The 20824-nt window shown below is 44.8% G+C and overlaps 1 protein-coding gene across 3 annotated transcripts in view; it reads left to right on the forward strand.

Moving 5' to 3' along the window:
- The first annotated feature begins 5697 nt into the window (after positions 1–5697).
- The window catches only part of PDE11A (phosphodiesterase 11A), a 1092065-nt gene continuing 1076938 nt past the window's right edge, over positions 5698–20824 (forward strand). For all 3 annotated transcript variants that reach the window (XM_063933388.1, XM_063933389.1, XM_063933390.1), the window contains exon 1: positions 5698–6837. In XM_063933388.1, coding sequence (XP_063789458.1) covers positions 6061–6837 — 777 coding nt within the window. In that variant the 5' untranslated portion in view covers positions 5698–6060. The remainder of the gene's footprint in view (positions 6838–20824) is intronic.

Raw genomic sequence — 20824 nt, forward strand, 5'->3', positions numbered from 1 at the left:
TTTATCTCTTTTCAAGGATTAGTACATAGACCCCCTAAGTCACCTGTACTCAAGCCTGGATATCACTAAAACCTGGACTGTTGGTGTGCCTTAACGACCAAGGTTGGCAATGTCTGATCTAAACTGTACTCTACTTTCAGTCCCCATCAATACACCTCATTGTAACTGTGACACCATAGTCCCAATTTGACCATTGATTCCTAATAAGAAGGCCAACATAAGACTCTAGGGATGGGGTGCCAAAGGGGGGAGTAAAGCTGGGTACACACTGGAGCGATGGGCATTCATTCCAACATTGGAACAAATGCCCATCAGTGGAGATTGCCCGTACACACTGACACAATGTTAATGAAGGACAGAACATGATTGTTGTCCAATCATGTTCCGTCCTTCATTAGTAAAAACATGAATTCTAGGGATAGTGCTAGGATTGATGTGAGCACATCAAACCTAGCGATATCGCTAATGAGCACGAGCAACCGCATATCACCGTACACACTGAGCGATATAGGAGATATGTCATTACTAAACGGCAAATCGTGCCGACATCGCCCCAGTGTCTACCCAGTGTTAAGTTCAATTAACTTACAGGAAGAAAAAGCAATACCTTAAATACAGAAATGTTCAGGCTGCTGCAACCCTCTAAGCGTGTGTGTGTGAAACCCCTATGAAATGTGTACACGTTGCGTAAGCACACCGTCACGCTGTAAGCACAAAGTAGCTACACGTGCGGCGGAATATACTTTATAACCCCTAACAGGAAAGCAATGCGACACCAGTTGTTATGTAATGTTGTGGTCCAACCCAGCAACAAATATTTACTCAAAAGGGGGTACAACAGAAATACAATCACATAAGAGAAAAGGCTACAATCAATGGATACATACGTTTGTTCGCCTGCTCAACCGGGTTCCGGTCCTCAGTCAATCTGGATAGATGACCTTCAGAGAATAGACTGAGGCCAGCCAGGAGGCTTGGTTTTATACAATGGTCATACAGGGTTTTTGTGCCGGGGAAAGAGGCCGCGGCAACAAAGAAGAAAACCTCTTTTTTGGGGGCACTCGTTTGATAATACAAAAAATATAATTTTTTTATATTGTTTAAAATATATTATTTTAATTTAATCAGTTTAAAAATATATGTATGTGGGATATTAACCCAATCTGCTACACCCCTTAATAGAGTTTGCAGAGATAGAGACAAAGTGGTGCAAATTACTAAAAAATTTTTTAAACAAAGTTAATTGACCACTGGTTACTGGGTAAGTATCTAATAATTCACAAGGTACAAGTATTATTTTTTGAAATGTTTCTTTTACCTTTAAATCCAGGACAGCAGTAGATATCTTGTGTCCATGGCTCAATAATTTGTAGCAAAGAAGATAATTGGTGAAAATATTTGCTCTGTACCTAACAGGTGAATGTGCCTAGTAGGTGAATATGAACATCTGTAGCATGATGGGATTCCAAGTGGAAATAGTTTCTCCCACCCTGTCGGGCATAATAATTTACCCAGGGAAACAGATATATATATAGGGCATTTAGTCCGTTTGAAAAAACACACTTATTTCTAAGAGAAGTAGAATCAGTGTCGGTTTTTCCACTGACTTCTGCTGCCTTCCCATGTGCGGATGATTCCACAGTGAATGGGAGGTGAGAGAGTCGAGCGGCCGGCGCTGATGTGAAGAAAGAAGGCGGCGTTTACTACTGTTGTGGGCTGCGGGTCGGGTAATCCCTGGTAACCTTACGTCATTGCAGGGGAACGAGACCCGCTGCTCCTCAATGAGAGCACACCAGAATACCTGTTCGTAGAAAGTGTGTTGGCTTGTGGAGCGTGCAGCAGCGCTGCGGCTGGTCAGCGTGTGTTTCTCCTGGTGCCCGGGAACGGAGCCGTGTTCTCTTGCACGGAAACTCCTTGTGACGTCACTTTGACGTCTGTTGAACGTACGTTTCACCCTAGGGGCAGGGCTTGTTCACCAGTGTGCTCTCATTGAGGAGCAGCGGGTCTCGTTCCCCTGCAATGACGTAAGGTTACCAGGGATTACCCGACCCGCAGCCCACAACAGTAGTAAACGCCGCCTTCTTTCTTCACATCAGCGCCGGCCGCTCGACTCTCTCACCTCCCATTCACTGTGGAATCATCCGCACATGGGAAGGCAGCAGAAGTCAGTGGAAAAACCGACACTGATTCTACTTCTCTTAGAAATAAGTGTGTTTTTTCAAACGGACTAAATGCCCTATATATATATCTGTTTCCCTGGGTAAATTATTATGCCCGACAGGGTGGGAGAAACTATTTCCACTTGGAATCCCATCATGCTACAGATGTTCATATTCACCTACTAGGCACATTCACCTGTTAGGTACAGAGCAAATATTTTCACCAATTATCTTCTTTGCTACAAATTATTGAGCCATGGACACAAGATATCTACTGCTGTCCTGGATTTAAAGGTAAAAGAAACATTTCAAAAAATAATACTTGTACCTTGTGAATTATTAGATACTTACCCAGTAACCAGTGGTCAATTAACTTTGTTTAAAAATTTTTTTAGTAATTTGCACCACTTTGTCTCTATCTCTGCAAACTCTATTAAGGGGTGTAGCAGATTGGGTTAATATCCCACATACATATATTTTTAAACTGATTAAATTAAAATAATATATTTTAAACAATATAAAAAAATTATATTTTTTGTATTATCAAACGAGTGCCCCCAAAAAAGAGGTTTTCTTCTTTGTTGCCGCGGCCTCTTTCCCCGGCACAAAAACCCTGTATGATATTTATCATTTCCTCTGGGGAGCACCGCCAACACCATTTAATTATTGATGAATTATTCAACCTAATTGTTTATATGTTGGTCACTTACAATTAATCAATACTCAAATACTACAGCAGTGCAGGTACACCAGATCTTTTGTTCCTTTTATACAATGGTCCAAAGCATGAAACAAAGGAAACTGTAATCTCCTCTTTCATAGGTCAAAGAGCTGGTCATTTACAGTACATGAGGGGTCATAGGTTGGTTTGAACAGGTGGACGATGCTTAGTCCAGGTGTACTTGCAGATGTCTTCCACTGGGTTCCCGCCGAATATCAAGAGTACAGTACATACAGTGTGATATTAATAATATATTCCTGCGTATATCTATGCGCAGGAGCGTGCTACTTTCTGCAAACTGCCATCAGAATATTGCCATTGAAATACTGTACAGCTGGATACCAAACACCACCTCCTAACCTAATTCTGTCCCCTCATATCCTGTAAAGTTGAATCCCTCTGTTGTTATACCTTTGAAGCAAATGTAACTCGCTGGTGTGGTGCATGCAGGCTATGTGTAAATTATGCACTATGTGGATTAAATATCAGCTATGTCTTTGTGGCTTTTCCATGCGAATGCGTATGCTACCGAATTTACTCATACCACGCGCTAATATGCAGGACCTCGTGAGCCAATATACGCAACGTGCGAGTATGCGCACGCACAGCAGAACAAGCACCCGCATGGAGGCCACTCTGTGTGGTGTTTGCACGTGATGCGTGCGACTAAAATATTTTCGACTTTGACACCAGCTTTAGACAGTTAGGGTAAGAAGTGACAAGGTGCACAACAGAGTTGGTGGTTAATTTGTCATATTTCCCAAAACAAAGGTGGAAATATTAATTAGATAGCTAAAATAGGTGGATCTAAAGCCCCACTATGGAGGGGTGTTTGTTGGACAATTTCCAAGGGTCTGAGAGACGTTGCACTAATGTACACTGTAGAGGCAAGAGTTTCCATGGCGTGGGTCATACAAAATGGAATTTTTCGGGGGGAAAAAACACCCACTGCAGTAATGGCCACGGTTCTAGTGTAACGCCATCACATCCCTACCCAGCTCTATTGTAAAGCGCCATGTAATACGCTGGTGCTCTATAAGTAACTGATAATAACACTTTGGAGACCTCCGGAGTTAGATGGAACACTTTGAAAATTCAAAAAGTTCATAATTATTTAAATATCTGTTATTCATAATTGGTGATTTACTTCAATTACAAAAAAACTGGCTCAACATTGCATTTTGAAACGTCTTTTATTAGACTGACAAAATAACTATACATTTAAAATTATTTTAATGTGTTTAGTCATTTATTTTTTCATTAGAACAAAAAAATAAAATAATGATGTAAATCCCCCTAAATCAAGAAATCGTTTTGTGACGTGTTCCAAGCAGTGTAATTTCAGGAAGGCTTTTCTGTAGCAATAATACTACATACAACATAGTAGTGCAATTATAATACATTTTTAATGACTTATTATATTTAATTTCTTGTTATACTGACAGTTGTAATGAGAGACACGTTATTCACACTGTTTCCCAAGTCGACCCCAAAAGATCAACTTGCACAAGGTCGACATGAGAAAAAGGTCGACACAAGCAAAAGACCAACATGAAAATGTTCGATACATGAAAAGGTCGAGATTAGTTTTTTTAGGTTTTACGGGTGTCAGTTTTTAACTTTCATCACTTGAACCCCCAATTAGTGTTCCTTGTCCCCTCCATTACCATTGAGCTCGGCACAAGTTACTGGTGGTCATTCCGAGTTGATAGTTTGCTAGCTGTTTTTAGCAGCCGTGCAAACGCTATGTCGTGCAAACGCTATGCCGTGTATTTTAGCTTAGCAGAAGTGCGAATGAAAGGATTGCAGAGCGGCGGCAACGTTTATTTGTGCAGTTTTAGAGTAGCTCAAAACCTACTCAGCGCTTGCGATGACTTCAGACTGTTCAGTTCCTGTTTTGACGTCACAAACACGCCCTGCGTTCGCCCAGCCACGCCTGCGTTTTTCCTGGCACGCCTGCGTTTTTTCGAGCACTCCCTGAAAATGGTCAGGTGACACCCAGAAACTCCCACTTCATGTCAATCACTCTGCGGCCAGCAGTGCGACTGAAATGCTTCGCTAGACCCTGTGCGAAACTACATTGTTCGTTGTAATAGTACGTCGCGCATACTCATTGCGCCGCATACGCATGCGCAGAAGTGCCGTTTTTTCCCCTCATCGCTGCGCAGCGAACGAGTGCAGCTAGCGATCAACTCTGAATGACCACCACTGTTCCCAAGCGTAGTATGATAAAGTTATAAAAATAGGGGGGGGGGGGGAAATAGCGAAAACTCATGTCGACCATATATTGTGGCGACCGTTGTTATGTCAATCTTTTGACATATTACTTGCATGTCGTCAAATAGTGGTCAACCTATTGTCTGTTGACCTAAAGATCGGATAACAATAACAATACAATAAATACTATACACAATGATGCATGCACTATAATGACATTTAAACATTGGTGATAATATTACATAAGGATTACACAACATATACTGCAAGAACACAAGAAATAAGGTATAACCGTTTAATCTGGCACATACAGAATCACCACTATAATAAAACAACAAAAATCGTGTTAAATCATTATTGTGTTAAATATTGTGTTTGTTTTATTACATCCTTTTATACTTTGTATTATTCTAAACAGGAAACTGTCTAACATATCACTGATATTACTAAGGGAAGCCGCAGAGAGGGGGGACACTTGGCTGAGCGGCGCAACGGTTAACGTTAACCCTGTCCCTCACTTACGCTCCACCTAGAGGCATTTGCGTCACTGGGAGGCTCCTGTAGCTGCTGCTATGCTGCTGGCTCAGTCAGTGCTACCAGAGCATCTCTGCAAGCGCAGGGAGAGAGCGGCTGCTGGGTCCCCGGGATTATATCCTGCTGTCACATACACACCACATGCATGAAACATACATGATGGTGCAGAGGAAGGAGAGGAGGAAATACTACTGGTAAGACTGCACTTCTTCGCATGGGTAAGTCAGGGTGCTGCAGCGGTGGAGTAGTGAGGGAATCCCCAGTGGAGATCGCGGCAAGGCATTGCCTGGGAAGTAGCAGGTGCATTGAGACTGAGACCTCAGCAATGCCACACATCATGCTCCTGCAAACTTGAATAGGCTTTTACGTCGGACTGAGGGTGCGTTTTTCAAAAGCAAAAAAGAAAAAGAGGGAAGTAATATTGCAGAGATGTCAGAGCCCGGGCTGGACTTTTCCAAAGTGGAAAGTTTTTTGGACAAGCATCCAGACCTGTTTGAGGATTACCTGATCAGGAAAGGGAAACACCACATGGTGGAGAAGTGGCTGAAGAGGAACCAGATGACCAAAACTCTTTCCAACTCCTGCTTGGATGATAAGAGTAAGGAGTGCTGGGGCAGCAGGGGAGACGGGCTTCAGAGGAGAGCATCCCAAAAGGAGCTGAGGAAAAGTTTTGCCAGGTCCAAGGCCATCAATGTCAACAGGACCTATGATGAGCATGTCAACTCCAGGGCCCAGGAACCCCTGACCAGCATGAGGAGGAGAGCCTTGCTGAGGAAGGCCAGCTCCCTCCCACCCACTACTGCCCACATACTCAGCGCCCTGTTGGAGTCCAGGGTCAACATCCCCCAGTATCAATCCACTGCCATTGACTACAAATACCACCTGAAGGAGCACGACGAGAGGGAGTTCTTTTTGGAACTGGTGAAGGATATCTCCAATGAGCTCAACCTCACAAGTCTTTGCTACAAGATCCTGATCTTTGTGTGCATTATGGTGGATGCTGACAGGTGCTCACTCTTCTTGGTTGAGGGCTCTGCCAACAAAAAGAGCTTGGTGTCAAAGTTTTTTGATGTGCACGCAGGGACCACCCTATTGCCATCTTGCAGCGTGGAGAACTCTAACGACGTCCAGGTGCCCTGGGGAAAGGGGATCATTGGTTACGTTGCAGAACATGGAGAGACGGTCAATATCCCTGATGCTTACCAGGTAGGTCATGTTCCTCCCCTGGCTGGTACCTCAATGTACATGCAGGTGGAGGATGAATGGGTGCATGTCAGCCAACTTTTGTAAATAACTGACTGAAAAAATGCTATGCATAGACATGACTGCAGGCAGAACAACTATTGGGGGTGATGAAGCAGCCACAGTACTGGCTCCTATGAATGGATGTAATTTGGTGATGTGACAACCTAAGCAGGGCATAATAATCTCAGGTATTCCTTCTGTCTTGCATCATGGACTGGAAAACCCAACCAGGACTCTCGTGAGACCTACAGGGAAAGGTATCAAATCTTGGAGAGAGAGAAAGTACTAATAAATCGGCTTCTGTAATTTTAGAAACACAGCCTGCAAACAGTCAGAAGCTGCATGGTTGATACTTTGTCTCTCTCTCCACTTTATTTATCTCCAAGGTTTGATGCATTTCACCCCTAGGGGCAGATGTATTAAGCCTGGAGAAGTGATAAAGCAGTGATAAGTGCAAGGTGATAGATAATGCACCAGCCAATCAGCTCCAATATGTAAACTGACAGTTAGGAGTTGATTGGCTGGTGTGTTTTCACTTTCCACTTATCACTGCTTTATCACTTCTCTAGGCTTAAAACATTTACCCCATAGGGGGATATTCATTTGTTTGAAAAGTCGGTTGGATGTCTGTTTTTTCCTATCAGATAGGAAAAAACAGACACCCAACTGACTTTTCAAACAATTGAATGACCACTATGGTGTTTTCAGTTACTGTTGAAGCGCTTGTCATTTATGGCTGTCACCTATCAGCATTTTATAGTAGATGGGTGGTTGGCCCATCAGTGTTATCCAACATTTGTTTCCTACACTGATATGGTATTATCTGTAAATCATAACTGGCATAGGTCTTGCCCTTGTCACACTTTCTATCCACGTCATTAAAATTAAGGACATTTGTGCTATTAATAGACATAATCAGTGAATGTGTTACAAGAGTAAAATTACTAATTACACCGTTTACAGTATATCGGTTATCTCGTTTGTAGAATGTCCTTACATTGAATGAGATGATCTTACATTAATCTAGCTCTGAATAATTGGGCTGCTTTGAAGATCCCCTCTTGCCTTTTAGAAATACTTATTATTTGGGTATATTTTATTTTTGGTAATATTTCTTGCGTGTATAAAAGTAGTTTTTTTTATTATTATTTCACTGCCATTCCTTTTGTTTTTCATTACACCATGTTGTACACTATATATTAAGTTGTAAACATGGTAACTCAGAACGGATGCTTATACAAATTTGTCGTACATGCAGTGCGCAGTATTAAATCAAAGTACTGTTTTATCATAGTTTATACTGTTGCTGGGGCTAAGCGTGCTGATCTGATAAGAGGGCTTCTTACCAATTCACTGACCTCATGTTGGCCAGTGTTATTTCTCTGCTTAAATAGAAGTGTCATGCGTTTCGTGACTTGCAGTGTAGCCAGAATACACTTGCACCATCTGCATGCCATTTACCGAACCATGCAATATTGTTTCAGCTTGTTCTGCAAATATTCCAGCAGGTGATCAAGGTATTGTACTTGAAGGGAAGTTTCCTACTGTTGTAAAACCTGGTGTCTTAAAAAACAAAAACAAATATATACTTCATTGACTGTGCTAGTCATTTGTAGTTTGTGACCCCTATTTTATATCCATAAAGGATAGACCTCATGAGCTGTTGAAAAACTGCTGTACTGAGAAAATCTCACATGGAACTATCATTTTCATATGATTGGATAGATACAGATGTTTCCATACACCAAGCCTTAATAAGCCATACAGTGTAAGAAGCCAACTGCTACTGAGACGCGCACAGCAGAGTAGCATAGCGACTTTTTCTTAAAATCTAGCATCTTATTCGCATTGCAGACGCAGCTAAACACTGCTCACAGTGCACTACAGATGCTGGGATGCAAGTTTAACCACAATTAGTATTAAACACAAAAATTTGTAGATGAAGCACAACGGAACTTGGCGTGAGAAAAAAATGCAGATGCTGCAATGTAGCACATCGTACATAGGGGGTCATTCTGAGTTGTTCGCTCGCTAGCAGATTTTAGCAGCATTGCACACGCTAGGCCGCCGCCCTCTGGGAGTGTATCTTAGCATAGCAGAATAGCGAGAGAAAGATTAGCAGAATTGCAAATAAATAATTCTTAGCAGTTTCTGAGTAGCTCCAGACCTACTCCTACACTGCGATCAGCTCAGCCCGTTTCGTTCCTGGTTAGACGTCACAAACACGCCCTGCGTTCAGCCAGCCACTCCCCCGTCTCTCCAGCCACTCCCGCGTTTTATCCTGGCACGCCTGCGTTTTTCCGCACACTCCCAGAAAACGGTCAGTTTCCGCCCAGAAACACCCACTAACTGTCAATCACACTACGATCACTTCAACGATGAAAATTCGACGTTCGGACGTGAGTAAATCTACTAAGTTTTGTGCTAAAATACTTAGCGCATGCGCGCTGCGTACCATGCGCATGCGCATTTTTGCCTTAATCACTCCGTTGCGAAAATCGGCAACGAGCGAACAACTCGGAATGACCCCCCATGTGCATTTGTGTAATAAAGGCAGAAGAATGTTTTGCGCCTGATAATGATGATGACAATAACTATGAAAGTGCACAGAGAGGGGAGGTCTGACCACAGAGCTGTACAAAACTCTGCATATGGGCGAATATCTCGTGCACGCATTGCGGGAACAATTCAGTTCACCTCTGCACCAGTCCCTCTGTGTATTCCACTTGTTAGCGTCAGTGATTTTCTAAGATTAGTGTATTTCAGTTTCCCGTATGTGCGATTGCATACAGCATTGGTTCCATCGGTTATAGATGTTTATTATTTTATTGTCCTATCTCAGTATTATTATAGATTCCTATAAATAGCTGGATTATAACTATGCAGCTACAATTGCAAACATTACAGAGAATGCTTCCTGTCCACTACATTACCTCTGCTTCATTATCTAAGAACCCTACAGTATGTCGCCCATTCTGCTACTGCTGGAAATCCCTGTAATTTAATGTGTTGGGGGTTCTTGGCTTTGGTACAGAACCACCCACCTATGTCTGGCAGATTACTCTCTGTCATTTAGTGTTCTCTTAACTCACCAGCCCCTTTTTGATTCATGAAAAAAAAGCAGCATGTTTTTCGGTGACCTAAACCTCGCTAAGTAAACACCATGTAATATATCCCACTTTTATGTAGCCGTCTATAAAAAATGGCTTTTCCATTTCACTTGGCGTTTCATAAAGCAGCTGACATTTCCAGCCATGACCTGCAGTCATAGCAACATACAGAAGTTTTTAGACAGAAAATATTTTCAAGCTTTTGCCTTCTACCAAATGGTCAGTTTAATAAGTTAGGTCTGAGCAATAACGGTCATGTGACATTATTATGACCACCTCCTACATTTAGCGTCGGCAGATGCCACGTGCTGGCTTGCTGGGTATAAAAGGTGTGCCATCTGTACACATAGGGGTCTATTCATGAAGCAGTGAAAAGAGTGGAGAAGTGAGCCTGTGGAGAAGTTGCCCATGTCAACCAATCAGCTGCTCCGTACAATCGTATAGTATGCAAACTACAAATGTTACTTCAATGCTGATTGGTTGCCATGGCCAACTTCTCCACTGGCTCAATTCTCCACACTTTTCACTGCTTCATGAATAGACCCCATAATCACTTGTTGCTGTCATGGGTAAAAGTTGCAAAAAGGGATGTATATCGGCTTTCAAGACAAGGGTGGTAGTATTTCGGAAACAGCGCCGTTTGAGAGCTGTTAGTTCGCGTCCTGTTGTGGTGAAGGTGTATCGTGACTGGACCACATGCCATTGATGTGAGAGGTGAACGTCGGCTACGAAGGTGTGTGACAGCCGACCGACATGCTACAGTGGAGCAGCTCACCATCAAAATGAACCTCCTGTCTACCAGACGTGCGTCTAAAATGACAGTACAGCCCGCCTAGCTGCTGTCCGTGCTGCACACGGCGGTTACTCTGGCTATTAGCTGGTGGTCCTTATAATGTGACCGTGTATAATAAAATGCTGCTTTAATTGTCCTGTTTAACAAGTGATTTCACCCAGTACAAAATGGCTCTATTTCCAATTGCACAAGCCTATATTAATGATGTAAATGTACAAGGATATCTATAGGATAGCATGCGTTTACTAAGGGCGCAGCAGTTGGGAAATACTATAAGTGGGAAGAATGGTAAAGGATTATCCAGTCAGAATACACCAGGTTTAGCAGGTCAATACACCAGTGTACAGCTTGTAATCCATTGGTTTTCAGAATGGGATTTCCTGAATTTTGTTAAAAGCAAATGCCACAGCTTTTTGCTTATTTTCAAGTGCGATTGATATCACGCTTACAACCTGCTGACTACACCTTTCCCCTAGACGTTCAACTCCGCTTGGCACCTCATTCCTCTTACTCCACATTGTTTATATATGCATATACCAGGCGTAGAATAGATCTGTCCAGACAAACTACTGGTCTGGCTAAATGGACGGATACTCTGCCAGGAACTGCTCTCCAAACTATAATCCGCTGGCATATATTACTCAACAAATGTTTAGTTTCTTCTTCATATGCAGAGATGCATTTAAAAATATTACACAGGGCGTATTACACTCCTCGCCTTTGGTATCTTACAGGTATGGCCGACAATTCCCATTGTTTCAAGTGTTCCTCACCTGATGCTGATATTATTCACTGTCTTTGGTCCTGCCCTATTATTCAGTTGTTTTGGAAAGATGTTTGTAATTACATCACAGTTACTTTGAATATTCCTTTTACTGCAACTTTAACTTGGGCCTTCTGGAATCGTTATGACACTTGTTATTCTTCATTATCTCAGGGCACTAAATTATTATTAGCTCGTATAGCTGCAGCTTCAAAGAAGACTATACTATCTCAGTGGATACATCGGATTCCGGTATCCATTACCCTTATGTTCCCTAGACTATCGTATCTTTATCAAATGGATTGGGTGGAGTGTTCTCGCGATGCGGAATCTCGCTCTTCCAAGTTCTTTGCAATATGGTTGCCTTATATTATTACCCTACCGCTACCTACTAGAAACAATATACGCAAAGTGGTTAGACTTACTACATGGTACAACACTGAAGTCCTCACACGGGGCTCTCCACCGTTTTAGCCTGTCCTCCCATATTTTGCTATCTGCCTCACTAGGCTTATTGTCTCCATTGAGGTTGTTACTCTATATATTGAACCGCTCTTTGTTTTCCTACTATCTACTGTGAATTATATTGACGCAGTGATATGTTGTAAATTCCTACAGTTTCTTGTTAACTCTATGATATTGTGTGTGTGATATTTTTCAATAAACATATTTAAAAAAAAAGCAGATGCCAGGATACACTGACTGCGTATGCTGGGGCAATGTTTTAAGGGGTTACATCACGTACAATTGGCATTGCTAGCTCAATTTCAGCGAGTCTGACTGTAATGTACTGTATGCAGGTCTGGACTGGCCATCTGGCACTTCTGGCAAATGCCAGAAGGACTGATGGTCTGTTGGGCCGGTCCGTAGCCAAGCAGCTCTGCTTAGCTGCATGGCACACGAAGAGATGGGGGCAGCTCTGCCACCCAGCACTCTCCCAGCGGACACCTGGCATACAGATACATTGCGTGTGACATGAGGCCAGGCCCTTGTGACTCAGGGCACACTCTCTTCAGTCGTGGCTATGCCTTCTTGCCAATGCTGTATTACAGCCCTGTCTGACTGTACAGTATAGGTACAGGGAAGCAGTGCAAGATGCTTGGACAGCAGTTAGAACAGCAGGGAATCGCCGGTCTCACTAGAGCTAAGTGGAAGACCACTGTCCTCCACTGTGGCACTTCTCACACAAGGGGAGACGTACTAAGCCTTAAGGTGGGTACACACTATTAGATATATCTGCAGATCAATTGATCTGCAGATATATCTATGTACGGATCGGGCAGTGTGCTGTGCATACACACAGCCCGATCCGTCGGGGGACTGACGTCATGAACTGGGTGGGCGGGCGCGAGCGCCCGCCCAGTTCACCTGTCAATCACCGCCGGCCGCCGCAGCATGTGTACGGGCGGTCGGCCGACCGCCCCGTACACACACAGCGACGCGCCAATATATCGTTAGATATATTGGCTGTCGGCTGTGCTGCGCGGCCGACGCGATACGTCTGTGAACGACGGAGTTCACAGACGTATCGCCCGTACACGCTGGCCGACGGTCCCGCCATGTATCGGCCGTTCAAGAGAACGGCCGATACATCGACCAGTGTGTACGGGCCTTTAGAGTGACAGTGAAAGAGTGAAGAGAGATAAAGTACCAGCCAATCAGCTCCTAACTGCCCTATTACAGGCTGGGTTTGAAAAATGACAGGAGTCAATTGGTTAATAGTTTATCGCTTTTCACTTTATGAGTCTCCAAGGCTTAGTACATCTGTCCCACAGCCTCCAGATATCTCCTGCACATGCTCAGTAGTTGGCACTTGGGAAGCTTATACATAAGATGAGGGCTGAGCGTTTAGTATCAGAGTTGCTGAACGGATGTGGAGACTACAGACAAGCAAAGGTGACATGGAGAGTGCTAAGGATAGAACAAGTGCAAAGAACATACATACTAAGGGGAGTGGTGAACAATTGAAGGGTGAACTGGGAAGAAGGGCAGGTCATAGTGTTATGTGACTTCCAAGGCAACTAGAGTCACATGATGTAGCAAGCATGCAGACAGGCTTTGGAATGCCCCTCTGAGCTCTGTTATCCTTGTGACACCCCCTGAGCCTTCATTTTGCTCCCATCTGCCATCACATGACATGCTGAGAGTGCAAACATTACATCACTGACAATCATAATAAAGTACTGTATTGACAAAATAATTAAACAATATATTAGAAAAATAGTAATAAAAAAAATGATACTGTCCCTTATACTAATGGTGTGTGATTTAAGCTACCCAGTTATGTAAGATTTATATTTGTATTTATGGTGAAGTGTTGGGATGAGACCTTTATAGGCCACCCAGTCCTCAAGTTTTTTGCATATGGAAGCAGGAAGAGGGAAACAGAAATGTTCCCCTAGCATCGGCCCTGAGTGTAGTGATATAGTGATATAACGTAGTACAGCATAGAGGTGAGATGTAATGCGGGGGGTGTGAGGAACATGCTGCTGGGTTGGGGGTATGTCAGGGAGACACAAGGGCGTGTGTGTGTGGTGGTGGTGGTGGTGGGGGTGGTCTTCAGTATGCCGAATGTCGGGATCCCGGCGCACATTATACCGGCGCCGGAATCCCGACACCCGGCATACCGACACCCGGCATACCGACAGCTATTCTCCCTCGTGGGGGTCCACGACCCCCCTGGAGGGAGAATAAAATAGTGTGGCGCACGTAGCACGCCACCGTGCCCGCAGTGTAGCGAGCCCGCAAGGGGCTCCTAAGCGCTCGCCACGCTGTCGGTATGCCGGCGGTCGGGCTCCCGGCGCCGTTATGCCGGTTGCCGGGAGCCCGAGCTACCGGCATGCCGTACTACAACCGATGGTGGTGGGTGCTAAGAATTTTTTTGTTGTTGTTGTTCCTGGTCCCACCACTAGTTAGTTCCACCACTGGATACTAGGATCCATTTATAGTGCCTGCGGTATTTTCTCATGTGTTCCATTTAGACTGCGGCAAGACGCTTGCTATACTTTATTACCTGTGTCATTAACCCTTGCCCTTCACAGCTGATAATCATTATGCGTCACACTGTTTGCCATGCTTACAGAATCTGTTTTAATACTACTGACCTAATGAAGGGAGAGGATCTCTGAAAACTTTACTTAAACATTAATTGCTGGTCCAAATAGCAAACACTACAATAGCCTACATTATCTAGAAATACTGGTGGTCATTCCGAGTTGATTGCTAGCTGCTTTCGTTCACTCTGCAGCAATGAGACAAAAAAAACAGCATTTCTGCGCATGAGTATGCGGCGCAATGCGCACGCACGCCGTACTATTGCAACAAACGATATCTAGCGAAGCTTTGCAGTCGCACTGCTGGCCGCAGAGTGATTGACAGGAAGAGGGCGTTTCTGGGTGTCAACTGACCATTTTCAGGGAGTGTTCGGAAAAACGCAGGCGTGCCAGGAAAAATGCAGGCGTGGCTGGGCGAACGCAGGGCGTGTTCTGACGTCAAAACAGGAACTGAACAGTCTGAAGTCATCGCAAGCGCTGAGTAGGTATTGAGCTGCCGCTGTGCGATCCTTTCGTTCGCACTTCTGCTAAGCTAAAATACACTCCCAGTGGGAGGCGGCATAGCGTTTGCACGGCTGCTAAAAACTGCTAGCGAGCGAACAACTCGGAATGACCACCACAGTGATACCAATACAGCTAAAGTATTGTATGTTCCTGCATAAAGAAGCACTGACTTCACCAGCCTGACTACAAAGGAGACACTTACAGCATCTCAAGTCATATCTTCTTTATAACAAGAGTCAAGAAATGGAACTTAAAACCTTGTACAGTAGTTTAAGGATTAAAAATCCTTGTTCAACAACACATCATATGCAGAAGTGCCTCGCAGCAGCGAGAGGATCAGGACTGACCTTATGCATAGACTTTACAGGAAGAACGATATCATAATGAGAGCAAGACATGCCATTAAGAGCGTCTGAAAACACGGCACAGCTCAGGCAGTAACCACTTAACTGCTGATCTTTCTTTCCCAAAAAGACCTTAAAATTGTCGTTTTAATTAAGTGAAAAATACGTTTGTATAAATGTATTTCAATATTTTGTTGATAAAAAATATGCCTAGGTGATGTTTTATCCCCACCCCCTGTGTCCATAGGCCCCTTTTGTAACAATGCCTCCCGCCCCCTAGTTGTAAGAGATCCCAGGGGCGTACTCCCCCCTCCAATCAGTGTCCATTGTTCCCATTGTGGCATTTTCCCCGCCAGTGCCTTTTGTCACCATGTAAGTATTGTACATTCCCCAGGGCCTGTAGAGCTTTATGGGGCATTAACCTCCCCCAGTGGCAAAGATTCCCCCAAACCAGGACCATCTCCATCACCATAATGCAGAGTGTAACGGAGCATGTGTCAAGAAAAGGGGGGGGGGGGGCGTCAGAGGTTGGACTGATCACTTGCAGTGATTAGCTTAATAGTGTGTAGGGGTACTAAAGCGCCTTGCACTATTGGAAGCATCACATGTGCTCCAGACTGTATTCGCCTTGGTATTCTGGGGTACAAAATCAGCAGTGTTGTCGGCGGTCAGTGATGGGGTGTCGGAGGAGAAGGAGGAAATACTTAAACAACAGGTGACTGAGCAGGAAGAGCCCAGCTGACTGAGGTCTCATCCCCAGTGCCGTAACTAGACATTTTAGCGCTGTGTGCAAGAAACAGCATCGGCCCCCCTATATACACAACAGGGCCAGTGCGCGCCATTGGCGCATGCCAAAAATATAGGGGTGTGGCTTCATGGAGAAGGGGCATGGACACAGAGCTCCCTTTTACACATTATGGCAGGCAGAGCACCCTTTTACACAATATGTCAGGTAGACCCCCCTTTTACACATTAGGCAGGTAGAGTCCCCCTTTTACACAGTAGGCAGGTAGAGCTCCCTTTTACACAGTACGGCAGGGAGAGCCCCCTTTTACACAGTACAGCAGGTAGAGTCCCCCTTTTACACAATATGTCAGGTAGAGCTCCCTTTTACACATTAGGCAGGTAGAGTCCCCCTTTTACACATTAGGCAAGTAGAGTCCCCCTTTTACACATTAGGCAGGTAGAGCTCCCTTTTACACATTAGGCAGGTAGAGCCCTCTTTTGCATAGTATGGCAGGTAGAGCCCCCTTTTTTACAGTAGAGCAGGTAAAGTCCCCCTTTTACCCAGTACGGCAGGTAGAGTCCCCCTTTTACCCAGTATGGCAGGTACAGTCCCCCTTTTACCCAGTACGACAGGTAGAGTCCCCCTTTTACCCAGTACGGCAGGTAGAGTCCCCCTTTTACCCAGTACGGCAGGTAGAGTCCCCTTTTACACATTAGGCAGGTAGAGTCCCCCTTTTACACATCAGGCAGATAGAGTCCCCCTTTAACACATTTGGCAGGTAGAGCTTCCTTTTACACAGTACGGCATGGAGAGCCCCCTTTTACACAGTACAGCAGGTAGAGTCCCCCTTTTACACAATACATCAGGTAGAGCTCCCTTTTACACATTAGGCAGGTAGAGTCCCCCTTTTATACATTAGGCAGGTAGAGTCCCCCTTTTACACATTAGGCAAGTAGAGTCCCCCTTTTACACATTACGGCAGGTAGAGTCCCCTTTTACACATTAGGCAGGTAGAGTCCCCCTTTTATACATTAGGCAGGTAGAGTCCCCCTTTTACACATTAGGCAAGTAGAGTCCCCCTTTTACACATTAGGCAAGTAGAGTCCCCCTTTTACACATTACGGCAGGTAGAATCCCCTTTTACACATTAGGCCGGTAGAGCTCTCTTTTACACATTAGGCAGGTAGAGCTCCCTTTTACACATTATGGCAGGCAGAGTCTCCCTTTTTACACATTACGGCAGCAGAGTCCCTTCTTTTACACATTACAGCAACAGAGAGCCCCCCCCTTTTTTTTTACACATTAGGCAGGCAGAGTCCCCCTTTTTTTACACACTACAGCAGCAGAGACCCCCTTTTTACACATTAAGCAGACAGAGTCCCCTTTTTACACATTAGGCAGCAGAGTCCCCTTTTTTACACATTATGGCAGGCAGTCCCCCTTTTTTTACACATTAGGCAGGCCAGAGCGGTAACTAGATATTTGGTGCCATGTGCCAAAAAGAGAATTGGTGCCCCCTTCCCCCCCACATTTAAAATAGGGCAGTGTGCGCCGCAGGGATGTGGCTTTATAGGGACGGGGCATGGCCACAGAATTGTACCAAATCACATTACGCTGCACAGTAGAATCCGTCAGTCACATTACCACGCACAGCAGCGTCGGTCAGTCACATTACGTAGCGTCCGTCGGTCACATTACTCTGCGCAGAAGCATCCGTTGGTCACATTACACAGCGCAGCAGCATCTGTTGGTCACATTACACAGTGCAGCAGTGTCCGTTGGTCACATTACACTGCACAGTAGTGTACGTCGGTCACATTACACTGCACAGCAGCGTCCGTCGGTCACATTACACTGCACAGCAGCGTCCGTCGGTCACATTACACAGTGCAGCAGTGTCCGTTGGTCACATTACACTGCACAGTAGTGTATGTCGGTCACATTACACTGCACAGCAGCGTCCGTCGGTCACATTACACTGCACAGTAGAGTCCGTACAGTAGCGTCCGTCAGTTACATTACACCGTACAGTAGCATCTGTCGGTCACATTACACCATACAGTAGCGTCCGTCAGTCACATTACACTGTACAGTGGCGTCCGTTGGTCACATTACACAGTGCATGTGTGTGTATGTAAAGAGAGAGAGTGAGAGTGAGATTGCTTACTTATCTATTCAGCAGCCGGCTTCTATTCTGTCACCTGGAAATCCCTCTCCACACAGCACACACTGCAAGACAGGCGGCCCGGGGGGAGGCGGTGATCAGAGCCCATGGGAAGCACTCTCTCACTGCCTGCTGCTGTAATCTTACAGCAGACAGACATTGGGGGGGCACGAGGAAGTAAGTGGTCGGGGCTTCGGGCGGCCGCTTTCTGTGATATGAGGAGCTGCGGCCGAATATGGGGAGCGAGGTGGGGGCGGACAGCTGAATCGCTGGAGGTCATGGCAAGGTAGCGTAGCGCTGATTGTTAAGGGAACGTCGTGGCAATTGCTGTAGAAGGGGCCGGGTGTACCTCACCGGTCACTGCTGCCAGCACTGTAGCTGGCGGCGGAGGTCGCGGCCCCACGGTTTCTGGCGGGGGTCCTGCGCCCACAGTGCTTTTGCGCTGTTTGCCAGGCACCGCTCGCCCATGGGTAGTTACGGCCCTGCTCATCTCTTGTGATTGTGCTGGTTAAGTGGTTAAAGCAGTGGTTCCCAAACTTTCTTGAATCACAGCACCCAAGAGTATCAGGATTTTTTTCATGACATCCCTAGGCCAAAGGTTCCTTATTGATAAATTCAGAAAACAATTTATTACATTAAGTAAACTGTGTTTGGTGCTTACATGTCATCCTTAGCGTCAGTTATGAGGTGGTGGAAAGGGATGTGTTTTTGTTTGTCCACATATGTTATGATTGGCAGCACAGTGACCATTATTTGATTCGGTTTTGGACCACCAACTCGCGGCTCCCCTGCAAGTGCCTCAAGACAATCCAGGGCCCCACGGCACCCACTTTGGGAACCACTGGGTTAAAGAATTGGAGGAGAAAATAATGAATCTGTAACAGCCTACAGGAATCAGGCAAAAGTAAAAATTCTAACGCAAACATTGTGTCATCAAACCGAGAATTCACTGCTGCAGCCAAAGGCTTATAGCAATTTGCAATCCAATAAAATAACAATTCTACAAGCAACATTGCTAGAGAAATACCTGTGGAACCTATTATTTCCAATGGAAAAACAAGGACTTGTGTTTATCCATTTGAACTCTCAAGCAACATAGGTGGTCATTCCGAGTTGATTGCTCGCTAGCAGTTTTTAGCAGCCGTGCAAACGCTATGCCGCCGTCCACTGGGAGTGTATTTTAGCTTAGCAGAAGTGCGAACGAAAGGATCGCAGAGCGGCTACAAAGTTATTTTGTGCAGTTTTAGAGTAGCTCTAAACCTACTCAGTGCATGCGATCACTTCAGACTGTTGAGTTCCTGTTTTGACGTCACAAACACGCCCTGCGTTCGCCCAGCCACGCCTGTGTTTTTCCTGGCACGCCTGCGTTTTTCAGAACACTCCCTGAAAACGGTCAGTTGACACCCAGAAACGCCCACTTCATGTCAATCACTCTGCGGCCAGTAGTGCGACTGAAATGCTTTGCTAGACCATGTGTGAAACGACATAGTTCATTGTAATAGTACGTCGCGCGTGCGCATTGCGCCGCATACACATGCGCAGAAGTGCCGTTTTTTTGCATCGCTGCACAGTGAACGAATGCAGCTAGCGATCAACTCGGAATGACCCCCATAGAACAAAGTGACACAACGGATCTGGAAGTTACAAATGTATCCAGCAAGAAACTGTATAAAGGCAAAATCATGGTGTTCTTTAAGGCCAAAAGTTTGTCCCACTAGTTATTAGATGTAGGCAAATATTTAAGGAAACTCAGATGAAAGGAAAAGGGAGAATTTCTGTAAATATGACAGAAAGCAGAAAAAAACCCTGCAAAATTGATCCCATCAATGCAAAGTTATAATAAACTATAGAAATAGTGGCCCAAATGTAATAGCCTGCGATTTGCGGCAAGTGCTCGGTGATAAAAAGATAAAACTACTATTAAACCAGCAGAAAAGGATGATGGTTACGGGTACAGTAAAATACATTAAAGAAGGTGCCAGTGCCTAAATAGTGCTTATTACCGAAAACTGATCCATGCCAATGAGATAAACAGCAGCTTGAGGAATATATTAGACATTCACAAAAAAATCACAGTCAGAACTGGCTGAACTAAACCCTAGACATCTCAATTTTAGCACCTTCCACGTGTTCCCCAAAATACACACAACCCAGGAAACCTAGTCAGACGCATCCTAACAAGTATGGGCGATGAAAACGTTCTTCTGACTATACAATATAAAAAATACAGTGCAGATATTGTAAATAAACTGTTACATGCAGCTCATGGTAAGGCAACGAGAAGCCTACTTATACATGATGGACCGGAAGGAGCAGGGGCGTACTAAGAAATGAGGGGGTCTGAGTGCAGCCCCCTTCTCTCTAGCAGGCAGCAGCAGCGACTCTGAGTACCAGGTGGTGTGCAGGCCTCCGGGAAAATGGCATGGTGGTCATGTTCCCAGTGATTTTTACTACTTCGCATACACAAAACACCAGGAAAATGGCCATCGC

This window comes from Pseudophryne corroboree, chromosome 7 (genome assembly GCF_028390025.1).
Source record: "Pseudophryne corroboree isolate aPseCor3 chromosome 7, aPseCor3.hap2, whole genome shotgun sequence".
NCBI lineage: Eukaryota > Metazoa > Chordata > Amphibia > Anura > Myobatrachidae > Pseudophryne > Pseudophryne corroboree.